Source organism: Misgurnus anguillicaudatus, chromosome 16 (assembly GCF_027580225.2).
Source record: "Misgurnus anguillicaudatus chromosome 16, ASM2758022v2, whole genome shotgun sequence".
NCBI lineage: Eukaryota > Metazoa > Chordata > Actinopteri > Cypriniformes > Cobitidae > Misgurnus > Misgurnus anguillicaudatus.
This window is the reverse complement of record NC_073352.2, coordinates 10,170,545-10,188,036: the sequence shown is the minus strand read 5'-3', so window position 1 is coordinate 10,188,036 and position 17,492 is coordinate 10,170,545. Positions and strand designations below refer to the sequence as shown.

At 38.9% G+C, this 17,492-nt stretch overlaps 1 protein-coding gene across 1 annotated transcript in view; it reads right to left on the bottom strand.

The window, feature by feature from the left end:
* LOC129422849 (uncharacterized) overlaps positions 1 to 15,746 on the bottom strand; it is a 31,700-nt gene extending 15,954 nt beyond the window's left edge. Inside the window, exons 1-2 of the mRNA XM_055178998.2 lie at positions 15,681 to 15,746; positions 15,479 to 15,573 (exon numbers count right to left, since the gene is read on the bottom strand). Of these exons, the coding sequence (XP_055034973.2) occupies positions 15,479 to 15,509 (31 nt within the window). The 5' untranslated portion in view covers positions 15,510 to 15,573; positions 15,681 to 15,746. The remainder of the gene's footprint in view (positions 1 to 15,478; positions 15,574 to 15,680) is intronic.
* Between the last annotated feature and the right edge of the window lie 1,746 nt (positions 15,747 to 17,492).

Genomic DNA, 17,492 nt, shown 5'->3' with positions numbered 1-17,492 from the left:
CGCATATGTCGAAAATCCAGTCAAAACCGTTCCACCCCACCCTAAACAATCCGAAAACAGGGCTCCAAGTGCAAAACACCGAGCCTGTCCCCTAAAGTAGGCGTTGCCTGCCGTCGCCAACTTGGCCGCGCATCCCCGCGAATTACTTGAGGAAAACCGAAAATGGGTAAAGAGGCGGGACATGGGTGAAGCTGAGGTGAAACCACGCCCACCTAGCATGAGTCTAGTGACAGCAGTGGCTGTTCAACTGACACTCAAGCGGCCACGCCCTTAATTATGCAGAAGTTTAAAGCTTAATATAATCTAAATGGATGAGTTACAAAAAAATTCACCCCCTCACAGTTGTCATGAAGGGCAAAATTAGCTATATAGGCCAAAAACATTTTTTGTACCAGGCAGTACACATATTATTTACTACTGTAAAGTTGGCCATTTTTAACATGGGAGTCTATGGGAATTGACTCCCTTTTGGAGCCAGCCTCAAGCGGCCAGTCGATGAATTGCAGTTTAAGTCACTTCCGTGTTGGCTTCATTAGAGAGATCGGAAGGTTGCCCCTCGAACTTGACATCTACTGCGGAACTTGAGGATTTGGCAACTGTCAAGGTCATCCCAATATCTGATGACTTTAGCCAAGTACTTACTCTCACTATCTGTGATGATAAAGTGTCTACTCAATCAGATGACACCAAACTCCTGTCCACACCCTCTAGTTCTGTCTCTACATGTGGCCACATATGTTTTAGTACCCCAATTCTCTTATGACACTGAATAACAGTTAGAAAAGGGAAAAGCTGTGTTTAGGTCAAACAACAAAAGGTTGACACTGAGTTCAAAAGCAAAGTCAGATATTTTGGAAAAGTTAGCAGAAGAGATATTCAAGTTTAAACCCTACCTTACAGGTGTAGACTTCAGTGATGTTGCTGAAGCACTAATCAAGAAACACCCATGCCTGTCTGAACCTGGAACATACAATGGTTGCTATGGGTGGAAGCAGTGCCTAAAGACAAAAATGGACAACTACCAAACTCAGCTGAAGGGATTTGGGTGTTCTGAAATACTTGCAAATTCACTGAAGTCTAAGGCAAAAAATCCCAGCAAAAACAAAAGTCAAGAGACCAAAGAGAGAAGAGCCCAACCACATACCTAACATTCCAACTGTAGAGACCCCAGACCATTTGGAAAATGAGAGACTTTTAAGTGAAATATAGAAGCCCAACAATCATGCAGTGGTAAAGGCCAAAAAAAGAAAGAAAATGGCAGCGCCCTGTACGGCAGCGGGTACTCCAGCTCCCAGTAACGATGTGCGTTTTTTGTTAAATGTGTCATCCGAATCTTCTCAGTCTTGAACGAGAAAAGTCTATAACAGAAGCCTACTACTTGAATTACGAAACTTGAACTTCTCAAATGATCTTTCCGGAGTTATGTTTGTTTTGGAATACAAAGCAGTTGACGAGCTGGGCATCCTACACCAGCAAGATCCAGAGGCCTACAACGCAGTGGATTCCCCTCCTGACACGGCCAGCGTTGGAGGCGTCGCAAGCGGTGTGCTAGACCTAGCAAGCGAGGCAGTCGAGCTGGAAAACAAAATGGACTACCTCAGATTGGATCTAATTACACAAAGAAAGGTGAAGGATTGCAGCGTCATCATCATCACGAGACATGGCTTAACCACACCGTTCCAGACAACCCCATTCAGGTGGACGGACTAACAACACTCAGGGCGGACAGAAGCCACGCACTCACGGGTAAGCTACGAGGTGGTGGAATGGCAATTTTCATCAATAACAACTGGTGCACTAATGTTAAAGTCATCTCAAGTCACTGTTCAGAAGACATAGAATTACTAACAGTCAAATGATGTCCAGTATACTTACCAAGAGAATTTTCAGCCGTGACTATTTCAGCTGTGTACACTCTGCCCAATACAAACACTAAAGAAGCACTTTCTACATTGTATCAATCTGTGAGCTCAATGCAGGACTCAAACCTGGACTCTGCCTGTATAATCGTGGGCGATTTCAATCAGGCCAAATTGAAGAAAGTACTCCCACACTTTCATAAATATTCTGGACCAGGTCTACTCAAACATCAAACAGGCATACAGAGCCGTTTCCCACCCCATCTGGGAAACTCAGACCATCTTTCTGTTATGCTAATGCCATCTTACAGACCACTGCTAGTGAGGAACAAACGATCTGTGAAGCAGATCAGAATTTGGCAAGAGGGGGCTACCTCAGCACTCTAAGACTGTTTGGACTGCACAGATTGGACTGTTTTTAGAGAGGCTGCCACTTCCAATCAGTATGTCAATATAATGGAATACACTGAGTCTGTGACGGGATACATATCCAAATGCATGCAAGATGTGACCATCATAAAACACATCACAAGGGCAAACAACAAACCATGGTTCACCAGGGAGGTGTGTGAGCTCTTAAAAGCATGGAATGCGGCTTTCAGGTCTGGAGACAAAGAGGCTCTTAGAACTGCTAGGGCCAACTTGAACCGGAGCCTGAGAACAGCAAAGCATGCTTATGGACAGAAAATCCAGCCACATTTTACTGACACAAAAGACCCCAGATAGCTATGGTAAGGCATCCAGTCAGTAATGGACTACAGGCCTACACCCCCGACGTGCGAGGAAAGCATAGACTTCCTAAACTCACTCAATTCATTCTTCAGCCGTTTTGAGGAAAGCACCAACATCACTTTAACTCTACACTGTTTGGACAATGCAACACTTCAATTTGACCCTGATGATGTGCGGAGGACTCTTCAAAAGGTGAACCCCAGGAAGGCTGCTGGTCCTGATAATATACCTGGGTGTGTGCTTAGAGACTGTGCTAATTCACTTACAGATCTTCTCACTGATATCTTCAACATCTCTCTGAGGAAAGCCATTATACCACAATGTTTTAAAGCCACTACTATCATACAGATACCAAAGAAATCACCAGCCACAACACTAAACGATTACCGGCCTTTAGCACTCAAAGCACTATGACGAAGTGCTTTGAAAGACTGGTCAAGGCCCACATAACATCCAGCCTACCTGCCACATTTAACCCTTTTTATAGTTTGCATACTGCCCCAAGCATTCCACTGATGATGTACTGGCTACTAGACTTTCTTACCAACAGACTACAGACAGTAAGAGTTGGCAAAAACTCTTCTCAGACCACCATCATGAACACTGGGGTCCCTCAAGGGTGAGGGTTGAGTCATCTGCTGTTCACACTGATGACTCATGACTGTTGTGCCAGATACAACTCAAACCACATCATCAAGTTTGCAGATGACACAACAGTGGTGGACCTCTTCAGTAACGACAACGACTCAGCCTACAGAGATGAGGTACACCAACTCATCAACTGGTGTGATAGCAACAATTTACATCTTAATGTTAATAAAACAAAGGAAATAACTGTGGACTTCAGGAGAAATCACAAACCACACACACCCCTCACCATCAACGGTAGCGCTGTGGAATCAGTGAAAAGCACCAAGTTCCTGGGGGTGCACATCACTGATGACCTGTCATGGTCCACCAACACCACCTCCCTTGTTGAAACAGCTCAGCCACCCCTACACTTCCTACGCAGAAAGAGAAGAGCCAACCTCCCCCCACTGGCACTCACCAACTTCAACGTTCATTCTGGTGCTTGTGAACGGCGGCACGCTCTCTCAGTTTAACATCGTTCAATAGGGGTGCCAGATTTCTATAGAGTCTTCCAGGCGAAAACCCAGCTAAAACACACTGTTAACAGACCTTAATGTGTAGCGGAAAAAACACCCAATCTGGCAACACCAGCGTTTCACGGCTGTATGCGTCATCAATACAAAAAACAGCATGGAGGTGACACACTGGACGCTGCTGAAATCCCTGCCGTGCCACTCACATAGTTTAACATTAATTATACAACAGTTCTTTCTGGTTCTCGAATCTGGCTAAGAGCTATGCGATATTGTACTGATAACGGCACAGTAACCGCTTCACCTTTCGTATCATTCCGCCACCTAGTGAATGGAGGTCCTAAACAGGCTCATCTCTGAATGGAAAAACACAGACACCCTGTTTTTAAAAACTCTCCGTGTGTCTTATCAGTTCACTAGCTCGTAAATCAGTCGGTGAATCCCAATCGCAAGTTATTGTTCCGTTAAAGATCAGCGCTCTTGGATGTTACGTTCAGTTACGGGGTGGCCAGTGACATGTCAAGGGTGTCCAGTGCCACCCTGGACACCCTTGACATGTCACTGGCCACCCCGTGTGCCACCCCAAATTTAATGTGCTACTTTCACTTAATCGCTGTGTTTATTTTCGACGTGCGTCAGCGCAGTACATTGTTAAAAACAAACATTATGAATATTAACCCTCCCTGCGGTCGCGGTGCAAACTCTGTATTTTTCAATCACTGCGCAAAGAGACTTGGATTACTCTGCTGATTTTGGACATACAGATATGATTTATACATAATTTAAAACGTTCAAGTGTCATTTTTTTGTGTGTCTATAAAACTGAATGTTGTGCTTTTCACAAAATTAAGAAAATATACATAATGCGCGTTCTGTTATCTCTCCATCAGTGACGTCTTTTCAAAAACGCGTCAGAAAAATTACTGTAACTTAACGAATACTTTTCATACCATCAGAAGATACATGTCATGTCAACATGATTGGAATCTTTAAAATGATGTAAGTGAAGTCGTGCATTTTGCTAATACTACATGATTTATTTTCAGCGTTTATGCTGGAAGTGTGTCTTGTGGACTGAATAAAGTCTAAGATTGCCAATTTTTTTTACAACAAAACCCAGCACCATGTTTTCATTCTTGACGTGATCTTTATAGGCTACTGTATAATTGTTAATTCGGCTGGATTGCCACATTGAACTTGAAAGCGCGACGCGCATATCCGATAGTGTTATTCGCATATCCGATATTCGCACAGCCAGAGCTTAAACGACTTCATATTCGCGTCTTTTTGGCTTATTAAACGGACAAATGCTCATATGTCAAAATAGCTGTCTTGGTGATTTTCATACTAAACATTTGGTTACTGTACGTCTTAAAAGAATAAACATTTGATTGGTGCATTCGGTCTTAGCCTAACCTGTTGAAGTCTCTGTCATTAAAGTTAATTAAATATCAAAAGAAAAAAGAAAACCTTTGCATCTTCTGTATCTTCGTAAATAACGATTAATCGAAACATCCTTTGTGTTGTGCTATTTGAAGTAAGTTTAAGGTTTATCATGGAGTTTAGATTTCCTGATCTTTTGCTTCATTAAAGGGATAGTTCACAAAATGAAAATTCTGTCATCATTTTACATCCCCACGTTGTTCCAAAACTGTACGAATCCATTTTTTCTTATGAACACAAAAGAAGATACCTTGACAAATGATGGTATGCACACAGCTGTTAACCATTGACTTCCATAGTAGGAATAAAAACAACATAATGGAATTCAATGGATATACCATTAATTGTGTGCTTACCATCATTTATCAAAATATCTTCTTTTGTGTTTATTAAAATAAAATACAGGTTTAGAACAACATGAGGGTGAGTAAATGATGACAGAATTTTCATTTATGGGTGAATCCCTTTAACAGACAGTAAAGATGTAAGAAATACAGTAGAAAGATTTAAAATTCACCCTTATTGTTGACATCTAATGCGATCAAAAGATTCATTTATGCTTTCTTGATACATGGTTACATGTCATTTTCTTTTGTGGACTATGGACCCCCTAAAGTAGCTTTGGCCACCCCCTGGCCACCCCATTAAAAAAATTCTAGTTCCGCCACTGGTTACGTTAAACTTAATGGGATTAATGTCTTGTCACATCGTGTGGACACTTGGAAAGAGGAATGTAAACACTCATTTTTTTCTGGAGCTATATCTCTTATCAGAACGCGAAAACACAGTGGAACTGCAGGTAAGCACCGCAGCTTTTAAATGTGGACATTGATCATTTATTTAATCGCGATGTGACTATTAAAACATGTTATGAGATATCGCCACTGATATATTTATAAGCAGCATGCAAAAACATCTCTCTTACACTTATAAAAAACAGTTTTATATTGTACTGACAAGAACGAAGTCTAATAATAACCGAGTGCTCGTATCGCGTTAAGATGAAATGGTAAACCAATAGTAACATTATAGAAGTATAGTTTTATTAACTTTTACCTCGCGCCAAAACAATAACAACACAAAAGACACTAAATATGAATAAAAAAACAAGTAATAGTTTCATCATGACACCAAATCCTGCTGATTTGATCTAATTTTTGACCATTAGGCCAGCATGAGAGCCAGGGAATCCCTGTCAGAGATGTAGCCCAGAGAGGGCGGTGGTCAGCGGGGCCAGTGAACACTGACGTCTGCTCATGCTTTGGTTCTCATACGTACCGAATCTCACTAAGCAAATGTTCAAACAGGCGCTATCTTTACTAATCGACCATAGATTTAAATATAATACATATATATTCTCGACTGAACTAATCTTAAAACTACACTTTGTGACCAAGAAATTGTAATATTTAAAAACTGCGAATCCGTCCATTGAGTTATGAGATTCAAAGCAGCCGAAAGTGTTACCTGTCATTCTGGCCGCCCTCAAATCCGTGGCCTACGGCCTCGTGCCTCTGGCCTAATCACAGCCGTGATGATATAGAGCTATATCACACTCCTACTCAAGCGATATTGCTTAAATAACATATTTTAACGATTAACATAGACTGCTAACGCATATTCTGGATCTTGAAATCTGACTCTGATTAAGCTCACGCTATTTAACGTGCACGTGTGGTGTCCGATACCTGCGAGTTGACCTACATGCAACGCAGCGCTGTCATCCGATGTGCGACCCCCTTGAAGCACCCAGCTAGCCTTTCAGGGTATGTGCAAGCAAATACAAAAATTAAAAGACAGTCAATGCTAATGTAAACCCTGTTTGGATAAGGATTTAAAGTTGGATATGAAGATGAAATCTGACGCTTTTAGCTTCAGTGTTAAAACTGATTAGTTCATTTTTGGAACTGTGAACCAGTTTACATTTTTCAAATATGAACTATGAACTGAACTAGTTCATTTTAAAATTTGTGACCTGAACTTTTAACTAGATAATGTAGAAAGTGAACTTTCCCAACACTGGTCGCCAATTCCCATGAATTGTCTGCCGTCAAGTTTTTTTTATAGATCACAACATTTGCGTGGAAAGTGCCGTAGGCACGTTTTCAGCCCCATTTTGTGCGTACGCATGCTTTATAAATGAGGCCCCTGAACACTAATCCATAAGAATTGAGTGGTTTAGCCCAATTTTTTTAAGAGAATCGATCACATTTAATGAACATTTAATATGTCTTTTACTTTGTAAATTGTAAATGTTGATCAGCGAACATAAGCAGAAGCTCAACTGAACCTGAATAACTCAGAAAAACAAACCTCTTCCAGAACCTCAAACATGCTGCGTAACACATGAGAATAAACCTTACTGGTTATGCAGAATGTTTGAGCTTCCAGAGGAGGTTTGTTCTTGTGAGTTATTCAGGTTCAGTCGAGCTTGTGCTTATGTTCGCTAAACAACATTTACAATTTACAAAGTAAAAGTTTGTCATAATAAGTGATCACTTCTTTTCAGAAGATTTGGACTAAACTGCTTGATTCTTATGTGCTGTAGTTAATAAACTGTACATTGTACTTTTTTGTGGAACACTATATTATTTTTTCTTAATCACATTTTTAAATAGTTTTTACTTTAGAGTAGCAGCAGAGCAGATGGTCATAAAATGGAAATTGTGTCCAAATATTGCATTGTGGAAAGTGTCAGTTCGTAAAATAACAATAATAAAACCCTCCCCCTAACCCCAACGTAACAGGGGTCAAGGCAAATCGTTAAAAAAGGTACGAATGTGGTCGTACAAATCAATACGAATTAGCCATCTCGTAAAATGTGTACGAATTGCCATGAGATAACGTTGTGTTATAACTAGACCTTTAATTTTATACTTGAGATTTGATTTCTTTAATATTTGTATTTGTAAGGAATTAGCAAAGAAATGAACCCAAGTGCGGACGTGACACAAAATGAATGATTTATTGTACAAAAAACAGGGGAAAACAAAACCCACGAGGGGGCAAAACAAGACAGGATGAGTGGAACACTAAACTAACACTAAACTAAACATAAACCAACAATAAACTTCAGACTACATATAACAGACTAGACTTGATATACTTAAATACTCACAGATGCAAAACAAGACCACGACGAGGAATACAACAAGACGCACGTGCACAGAACAGCAAACACAAGGACAATAAATAGGGAGAACTAATGAGGGACACAGCTGAAATCAATGACAAGAAAGGAAGCGGGTAAAAAGTGACCCAGGAAATGCGTGGTCAGAATAATTCAATACTAAAACCACGCATCTCCCACATAGAACATGGTACTGCCAGGACCCCGAACACAAAGACTAGATATAATTTAACACATGATTCTGACGGGTCCTGACAGCACCCCCCCCCTTAAGGAGCGGCTACCAGACGCCCCTCAGGGGGAACACTAAACTCTGGACAAGACCGACTGACAGACAGAGAACAACCAAGAAAACATAACAAATAACATTAAGGGCAGACATGACAAAATTACAAATGGGTTAGGGTGGGATAGCAAAAATAATAAACAAGGGAGGGGGGGGTGGGGGAACAACAGAGTTCAAAGGTGATGGTCCAGGGTGGGAGGGTGGAAAAGGAGTCGGGGTGAACCTTGTGTGAGTCCTGGGAGGGGCATGACAGGAAGGGGCAAAACCTGGCTGAGCGGGCGCTGGCTGCGTACACGGCTCTGGGCGCTCTGGCGGCTGTGCCGACGGCTCTGGGCGCTCTGGCGGCTGCGCCGACGGCTCTGGGCGCTCTGGCGGCTGCGCCGACGGCTCTGGGCGCTCTGGCGGCTGCGCCGAGTGAATCGAACCAGACAGGACCCGGTTCACACTCCAGGCCATAACTCCGACCCCTCCGTGCAAGACGGGTGTTCATGTCCGCTGGGTTCTTTGTTGGCTCATGCGTAATGTAAGGAATTAGCAAAGAAATGAACCCAAGTGCGGACGTGACACAAAATGAATGATTTATTGTACAAAAAACAGGGGAAAACAAAACCCACGAGGGGGCAAAACAAGACAGGATGAGTGGAACACTAAACTAACACTAAACTAAACATAAACCAACAATAAACTTCAAACTACATATAACAGACTAGACTTGATATACTAAAATACTCACAGATGCTAAACAGGACCACAACGAGGAATACAACAAGACGCACGAGCACAGAACAGCAAACACAAGGACAATAAATAGGGAGAACTAATGAGGGTCGCGGGTAAAAAGTGACGAGACCCGGGAAATGCGTGGTCAGAATAATTCAATACTCTCCCACATAGAACATGGTACTGCCAGGACCCCGAACACAAAGACTAGATATAATTTAACACATGATTCTGACGGGTTCTGACAGTATTAAGTAGAATTTGTATTTCTTTAATAACGTGCTAAAACTTGAGGTATCCAAATGAACTCCAAAACACCTTTGAGGCTCTACAGAAAATGTTCATAGAGATAGAACCCAAGAAAATGGTTCGCAAAAGGTTCGGCTTGAGTGACAAGTTCTTGAAGTAAAGACATTTGGATACAGAATGGGTTTTATTGTGAGATCTTGTATTCAAATACATTCCCTGAATAATGAAAAAGGCCATTGTTAACTGTATACCTCCTGGTCATTGTTTTTTTGTATTTATTTAATTTTGTATTATTATTATTTTTACCATAAAACTGATGCATATTTTGAAGACATCACAATAAACACTGAGGTCTTTGAAGAGCATATTCCTGTCTTTATTTGTTGTAAGTAAACTAAATTACCGTATTTTCCGCACCGGATTTTAAGGCGCATCTTCAATGAATGGCCTATTTTAGAATTTTTTAGGGTGCACCGGGTTATAAGGCGCATAGAATAGAAAATACTGCAGTCAAACGTTTGACTGGGTTTGCATTATGCATCCACTACATGCAGCTGTGCTAAAGGGAACGTCAGATAAAGTCAAACTTTATTAAGCCTTCTGAAAACTCAGTTCACCGTGGCGACGTTGTTCAAACGTTGATGTGCATATTAACAATATCTCCCAGCCTTGCTCACCCCAAACGTGGAAGGGAACTTTTCCCTAATTCAGTAAACACGTTGTAAATGAAACAGTCTGATGCTCTGGCTGCGGAAGCGTGCTCGCGCGATCCGGCCAGAACATTTTGACGTTTACCCGGAGTTTGCCTTGATCCATATACAGTATAAGGCGCTCTGGATTATAAGGCGCACTGTCATTTTTTGAGAAAATAAAAGGCTTTAAAGTGCGCCTTATAGTGCGGAAAATTTACAAATGTAAAAAAATATATATTGACTGACTATTGTAATATCTTGTGACAAAACATAATAAATTGATTTAGATGTTATTAAAAATCTAGTTTGTACTAAAGCACAAATTTAACTTAAGTGAACTTAATCAAATGTCTTGTAACAAAATTACACTTTTTTTTTGTTTAGTCTGAAGTAAAAATTGTACTTGGATGTTATGGTATAAAGTAATTGTATTTTTTGATTAATTTTTGATTAATATTAAATTTAAATTTTACAACATATCCTCCAACCCATTGCTTTGGTCGTTTGTCAATTTACTAAATTAGCGCATCTACCGGCAGCAGGTGAAACTTATATTAGGATATAAAATGATATTTTGGGGTATAATTTTGCTATGATGACATGTACTGGGATAACATTTTCAATTTAAACTGCCAGGATTAATTCTATTTTATTACACATTACATTTTTTCAGGCATTTAGGGCAAATAACGTACCCATTTATTTATTATATGATACAAACACAGCATACAAAACAGTCACCACTTTTTAAAAATGTACCTAAAATATACCAAGTGTACTGAGGTCAAATGATCGATTTATTTGAAGAAAAGATGCAAAAGTGATGACAATCCGCTGTAAATATTAGATCCGGACGTACACTGATTCAAAAAGTGCCGCGATGCTACGTCATCTATGATTGTGAAAAGGCATTGGCTTTCGACTTATGAGGTCATTATTTTTTAGAGGATAGTCTCAAATTTTTTATTAATCCAAAGTATAATTTTTTAGACACCAAAATAGACACACCCCACCTCCGATGCTAAATCCAAGAGGGTCATATTCACGCATGCGGAACACAAGCCCTCCACGAGCACTGCATCAGTTTGCTGTATACCCAGGAACTAGACACAACGATTGTGGCCATCCTAGGGACCCATGAACTTGCCACATCCAGAACTAGAACACGGACAAAATGTCATTTTAAAAAAGACGCATTTGCTGTGACACGAGAGAATGGCTGTCTTTAAAAAGACACAAATTCAACCTGTGCTGCTCTTTTAAGAGAAATCACTCTTTGTGCTTATTCAGAGTTGATGAGGCACACATGGGAGAGGCAACGCACACACTCAAAACACAAGTTAAAAACTGAGAAAGCAAAGAGGTGGAAAACTGAAGTTCATTGGCGTTTTAGTAGTTTCTTGAAGTAGATTGGTCCAGCGAAGCGCGTTCCCAATTCGTCTGTCACAACGTGACATCATAGCGACCAAATGAAAGGGAAAAAAGGGTTACCTGTCGCTCTGGCCATCAAATCTGCAGTGGAAGAAAGTAGTTCCTCACAAAAGAGGCTTTTAAAACACTCTTGTTTTTTTTCTAGTTTTCATTTTCAAACTTGTGCCGTAAAACTGTTGTATAAAAGCAATATCGCTCTCAGGGTTGTGTGATATATCTCTTTATACAACAGTTCTTCCTGGTTCTCGAATCTGATTGGCTAAGAGCTATGCGATATTGTGCTGATAACGGCACTGTAACCGCTTCACCTTTCGTATTATTCTGCCACCTAGTGAATGGAGGTCCTAAGCAGGCTCATCTCTGAATGGAAAAACACAGACGCCCTGTTTTTAAACACTCTCCGTGTGTCTCATTAGTTTACTAGCTCACAAATCAGTCTGTGAATCCCCAATCGGAAGTTATTATTCCGTCAAAGATCAGCGCTCTTGGATGTTACGTTAAAGTTAATGGGAGAAATGTCTTGTCACATCGTGTGGACGATTTACACTTGGAAAGAGGAATATACACTCGTTTTTTTCTGGAGCTATATCTTTTATCAGAACGCGAAAACACTGTGGAACTGCAGGTAAGCACCGCAGCTTTTAAATGTGGACATTGATCATTTACTTTATCGTGACGTGACTATTAAAACATGTTATGAGATATCGCCACTGGTATATTTATAAGCAGCATGCAAAAACATCTCTCTGACACTTATAAAAAAATCGTTTTGTATAGTACTGACAAGAACAAAGTTTAATAATAATAATCGAGTGCTCGTATCGCGTTAAGAATAAATGAGAAAGGAATAGTAAGGGGCCAGTCACACCAAAAGCGCTTTAAACGCTTGCAAACGCAAGGCGCGACGCACTGCCTTTTTTAAAAAAGAGCAGTGCGGCGCGGCTTTTCATATTGCTAAGCAACCACCGAGTCAGCTGTCTTGTCAATCAAATATTGAGGCGTGAGCGCTCTTTTGCTGTTAACTGTCATATTAGCAGAAACTTTAAAAAGAGGACGCTTGCTCTGACCTTGTTTGAGGGTGAGAGATGCACAAACACGCAGGAGAGAGTGAGCGAGTGGAGTCCGGATCTTCAAAGCAACTGTAAACTTCCCTCACCACAACGTAAGGCCCGCCTCTCCCCTCATTCGATTGGACAATGTAAGACGCGAATGACGTCAGGCGCATCTCCGCTCTCAGCGCTCCTTCAAAAACGCGTGCGCGGCAGGCGGCAGAAAACCCAAGGCGCTCGGCGCGCATAAACAGCGCGCAAACGCGCCCTGCCCATAGAATATCATTCAAAAAAGGCGCCTGCAACTGCCATAAATGCTTTTGGTGTGACTGCAGCCTAACGTTATACAAGTATAGTTTTATTAACTTTTACCTCGCGCCAAAACAATAACAACACAAAAGACACTAAATATGAAATAAAAAAACAAGTAATAGTTTGATCATGACACCAAATACTGCTGATTTGATCTCATTTTGACGATCATAAACAAACGAGGCCAACATGAGAGCCAGGGAATCCCTGTTAGAGATGTAGCCCAGAGAGGGCGGCACTCGGCCTACGGCCTCATGCCTCTGGCCTAATCACAGCCGTGATGATATAGAGCTATATCACACTCCTACTCCAGCGATATTGCTTACATATCATCACGGCTGTGATTAGGCCAGAGGCCCGAGCAATATTGCTTAAATAAGTACTAAAGAATAACATGAGATGAGCACAAACGGCATGTGTTATGTGAGCTTTAAAGGAATATAAAATTTTCTTGGAAAAATCCAGATGGTTTGCTCACCACCATGTCATCCAGGGTGTTGATGTCTTTCTTTGTTCGGTCGAGAAGAGGTTGTGTTTTTTGGGGAGGACATTGCAGGATTTTTCTCATTTTGATGGACTTTAGTGGGGCCCAACATTTGATACTTGACTCAACACGTAACAGTTTTTTTCAACGGAGTTTTAAGGGTCTATAAACGATCCCAAACGAGGCATAAGTGTCTTATCTAGCAAAACGATTCTCATTTTTGACAAGAACAATAAAAAATATGCTCTTTTAAACCACAACTTTTCGTCTAGATCCGGTCCAGCGTGACCTAACGTAAATGCATAGTGACGTAGGGAGGTCACGTGTTACATATATAAAAGGTACATTTGCGGACCATTGTAAACAATAAACTGACACAAAGACATTAAATTAGTATCAGTTGACATACAACAACGTAGGAACGGTCCTCTTTCAACACACTTGTAAACACTGGGGCGGAGTTTCGCGTTCGTCCTCTGTGACCTCTTGACATCATGACGTATTGCGTGGGGTCACGCTGGCGCATCACGACCGGATCTACATGACGAGAAGTTGTGCTTTTGTTTATAGTCTTTTGAAACTCCGTTAAAAAAAACTGTTAAGTGTTGAGTTAAGTATTAAATGTTAGGCTCTATTAAAGTCCATTAAAATGAGAAAAATCCTGCAATGTTTTCCTCAAAAAACATAATTTCTTCTCGACTGAACAAAAAAAGACATCAACATTTTGGATGACATGGTGGTGAGTAAATTATCTGGATTTTTCTTTTAAGAAAATGGAATATTCCTTTAAATATCTTCTTTGTACCAAATTTTACGTACAATTATAAAATTTGTTAGGTTCACGTATCGCATGTGGTTACAGTAAGTGCCCTTCACCCAACAGGTGTCAACTATTTTGAATTTCTTTTGCACATAAACCAATTCTTCTTAGCGTTTTGCCTAAATCAACAACATAGTTGGTCAGTTTCATCTAAGGCCTTTTTGTTTAATGGCGTGTCTGGTGACCTGACAAAGAAACATGAAGTTGAGTTTAAATTTAAACATGCAATGTTTAATCTGCCACAAACTTTACATGTTTAAACACATCTACATGCTCTAAAGGTGGATGTCATTGTGGATGCTCAGCCTTAACATGCAACTCAATTTTTTCAGTGTGATAATTTCTGTCAATAGTTGTGGGGAATATATCTTTTATAAGTGTTTTTTAAGGCAGCAAAAACAACAACAAAGGCACACCACAACATGCAGGAATGGATAAAATGGAAAAAATATTTAATAAAATAGTTGTCAACTCTTTTAGATGTCAACTCCATCAAGTGTCAAGTGCTCACTCTTTATGGAGTAATATAAAAGTGTATTTTGTTTAGGGTCTAGATAGAAAATGGCCCCACAAGGTAAAATATGTATACATTTATTTGTCAATCAGTAAATATGAAGGTTTAGTTTTATTTTAAAATAATAATTTTATTATTTGTTAAATTTTTGTTAGAATAATAAAACATCAACTGAACTAAGCTATATACTAAAGAGCACTGCTTGTGCTTAGAATTTAAAAGAAATGTAAACAATAAGGAAATTTAGGAATGGGTTTTTCATAAAAACAAAGAATGTACTTGGCTTCTTTACTAAAGATACTTTAAGACTTGTTTCTCAATATATCAAATTAAAATAGCATGCTTTTAAGTGTCTGACAGTGACAAATTACACAAATTATTACTGTAAAAACCACTCTCACAGAAAAAAATGAATTTACATCATTTAATTATTTAATTTAATAATTTAATGTCTTAATTTTTATATTGACCCAACGAGTTTAAACAAATAGGTTAAATTGCAACCTAACGGGCTGGGTTTATCCCTGTTAATATAACACTTTTTAAAAATTCCTCATCATTTTTAGAGTGTTTTAAATAACCTAGAATCAGTGATATATAAAGTTGAACTTTTTAAGGGTAATAAATAAAGTTAAAGACAGTTTACAAGCTTACCCAGGAGAAGTGTCAGCCACAGTATACGCATCTTTTATCTCCCTCTTGATTTACTTGATTTCATCAACTTATATAAGGAGAGAAAATGTACCTTGCTTTGAAAAAAAAAACTGTTGTAAGCACCAAAAAGGTAAGGTCAATTAAATTCATTTATGTAACCTTAACTGAATCATTAAAAGTAGAAATAAAACTGTTACCATACCTGGAAGGTTTGCTTGTCCTCTGATCTTCCTGATTCAGTCTGCTCTCTAATAACTACCTATACACTGCAAATTTGCATAGAATACACCCAAATTTTACTTGAAATGAGATAATCAAATAGCTAAAATGTATATAAAACAATACAAAATTAATAATATATTTAAGCAATTCTTAATTGTACTCTTCTACACTGTATAAAATAATATGCTGGATTTACTTTAAAAAATAGTGCATATTTTTTCATCCACTTTTTAAGTAAGTTTCACTTGAATTTTTGAGCAAATTTGCTTAAAATTCTATGTAATACTTACTTAAAAGAATTGGTAATTGTTGTTATGAGAATGAAAACAAAGCTACGTATGAATCATATGCAAAAAATTGTGATACAGCAGTTTGGAAAATATACAATGATAAAAAGTAGACAATAGACCATCAAAAATTGACAATAAGCATTACATTACATTTTATACATTACAAGTCATACAATTCTAAATAAAAAAAGTGAAATACATTTAATACACTGTAAAAATTTATTTGCTGCCTTATTTTTTTGTTAAACACCAACACCAGGTACCTGATTGCGATCGCAGGTGTCTTGTGCAAATGCCTTGGCTTTACCTACTGTTATAACTACTACAGATTACTGTCCATGATCCTGGTGTTGCTGACTTAAAAAATATTTGTTATTTTTTATTAACTGAATTAAGTTGAACAGACTTTTCATTCTGAGTAAATTTTCGGTTCATAGGAATTTACTGGTAATAAAACTTTGCATATACTGGTAATTTGGCAGGATTTATTACCTAGTAAAGACTGTATGTGTGATATCAGCTAGTTTGTTCTGCAACGCTCCGGTTACATATTAGCTTTTGCATGCCAAATCAAAGGATTTTTTTTTTCTTGTAGGTCTCAAAAACTATGATCAGGCTTGCGGTATAAGCAAGAAGCTGGAAGAGTGCTAATACACACTGTAAAAAATTGTTTCTGCCTTAAATTTTTGTTGTTGAATCAACTCAAATTTACAAGTCATTTCACTCACTTATTATTTATCTTGACTAGAGATGAGTTGTTATAACTACTGATGAGTTGTTATAACTTATAAAATATAGTGGAAAAAGTTAACTTAATTTTATAAGTTGTAGCACTCTTGCAGCTTCTTTCCAGTTTTTGGCTTATACCACAGGCCTGATCATAGTTTTTTGAGACCTACAAGGAAATTAAAAAAATTAATAAATATGTGGCACGTAAAAGCTAATATGTAACCGGAGTGTTGCAGAACAAACTATAGCTGATATCACACATACCACATATAGTCTTTACTAGGTAATCCATCCTGCCAATTTCCCAGTATATGCAAAGTTTTATTACCAGTAAATAACTATGAACAGAAAATTCACTCAGAATGAAAAGTCTGTTCTACTTAATTCAGTTAATAAAAATCATTTTTCAAGTCAGCAACACCAGGATCATGAACGGAAATCTTTAGTTATAACAGTGAATTAAGCCAGGGCATTTGCACAAGACACCTGTGATCGTAGTCAGGTATCATGGTGTTGAATGTAATGTAAAGGGTATTTCTGGGATTTAGCAATCCTGTGAATCACTAAACTAATATTTAGTTGTATGACCACAGTTTTTTAAAACTGCTTGACATCTGTGTGGCATGGAGTCAACCAACTTGTGGCACCTCTCAGCTGTTATTCCACTCCATGATTCTTTAACAACATTCCACAATTCATTCACATTTCTTGGTTTTGCTTCAGAAACAGCATTTTTGATATCACCCCACAAGTTCTCAATTGGATTAAGGTCT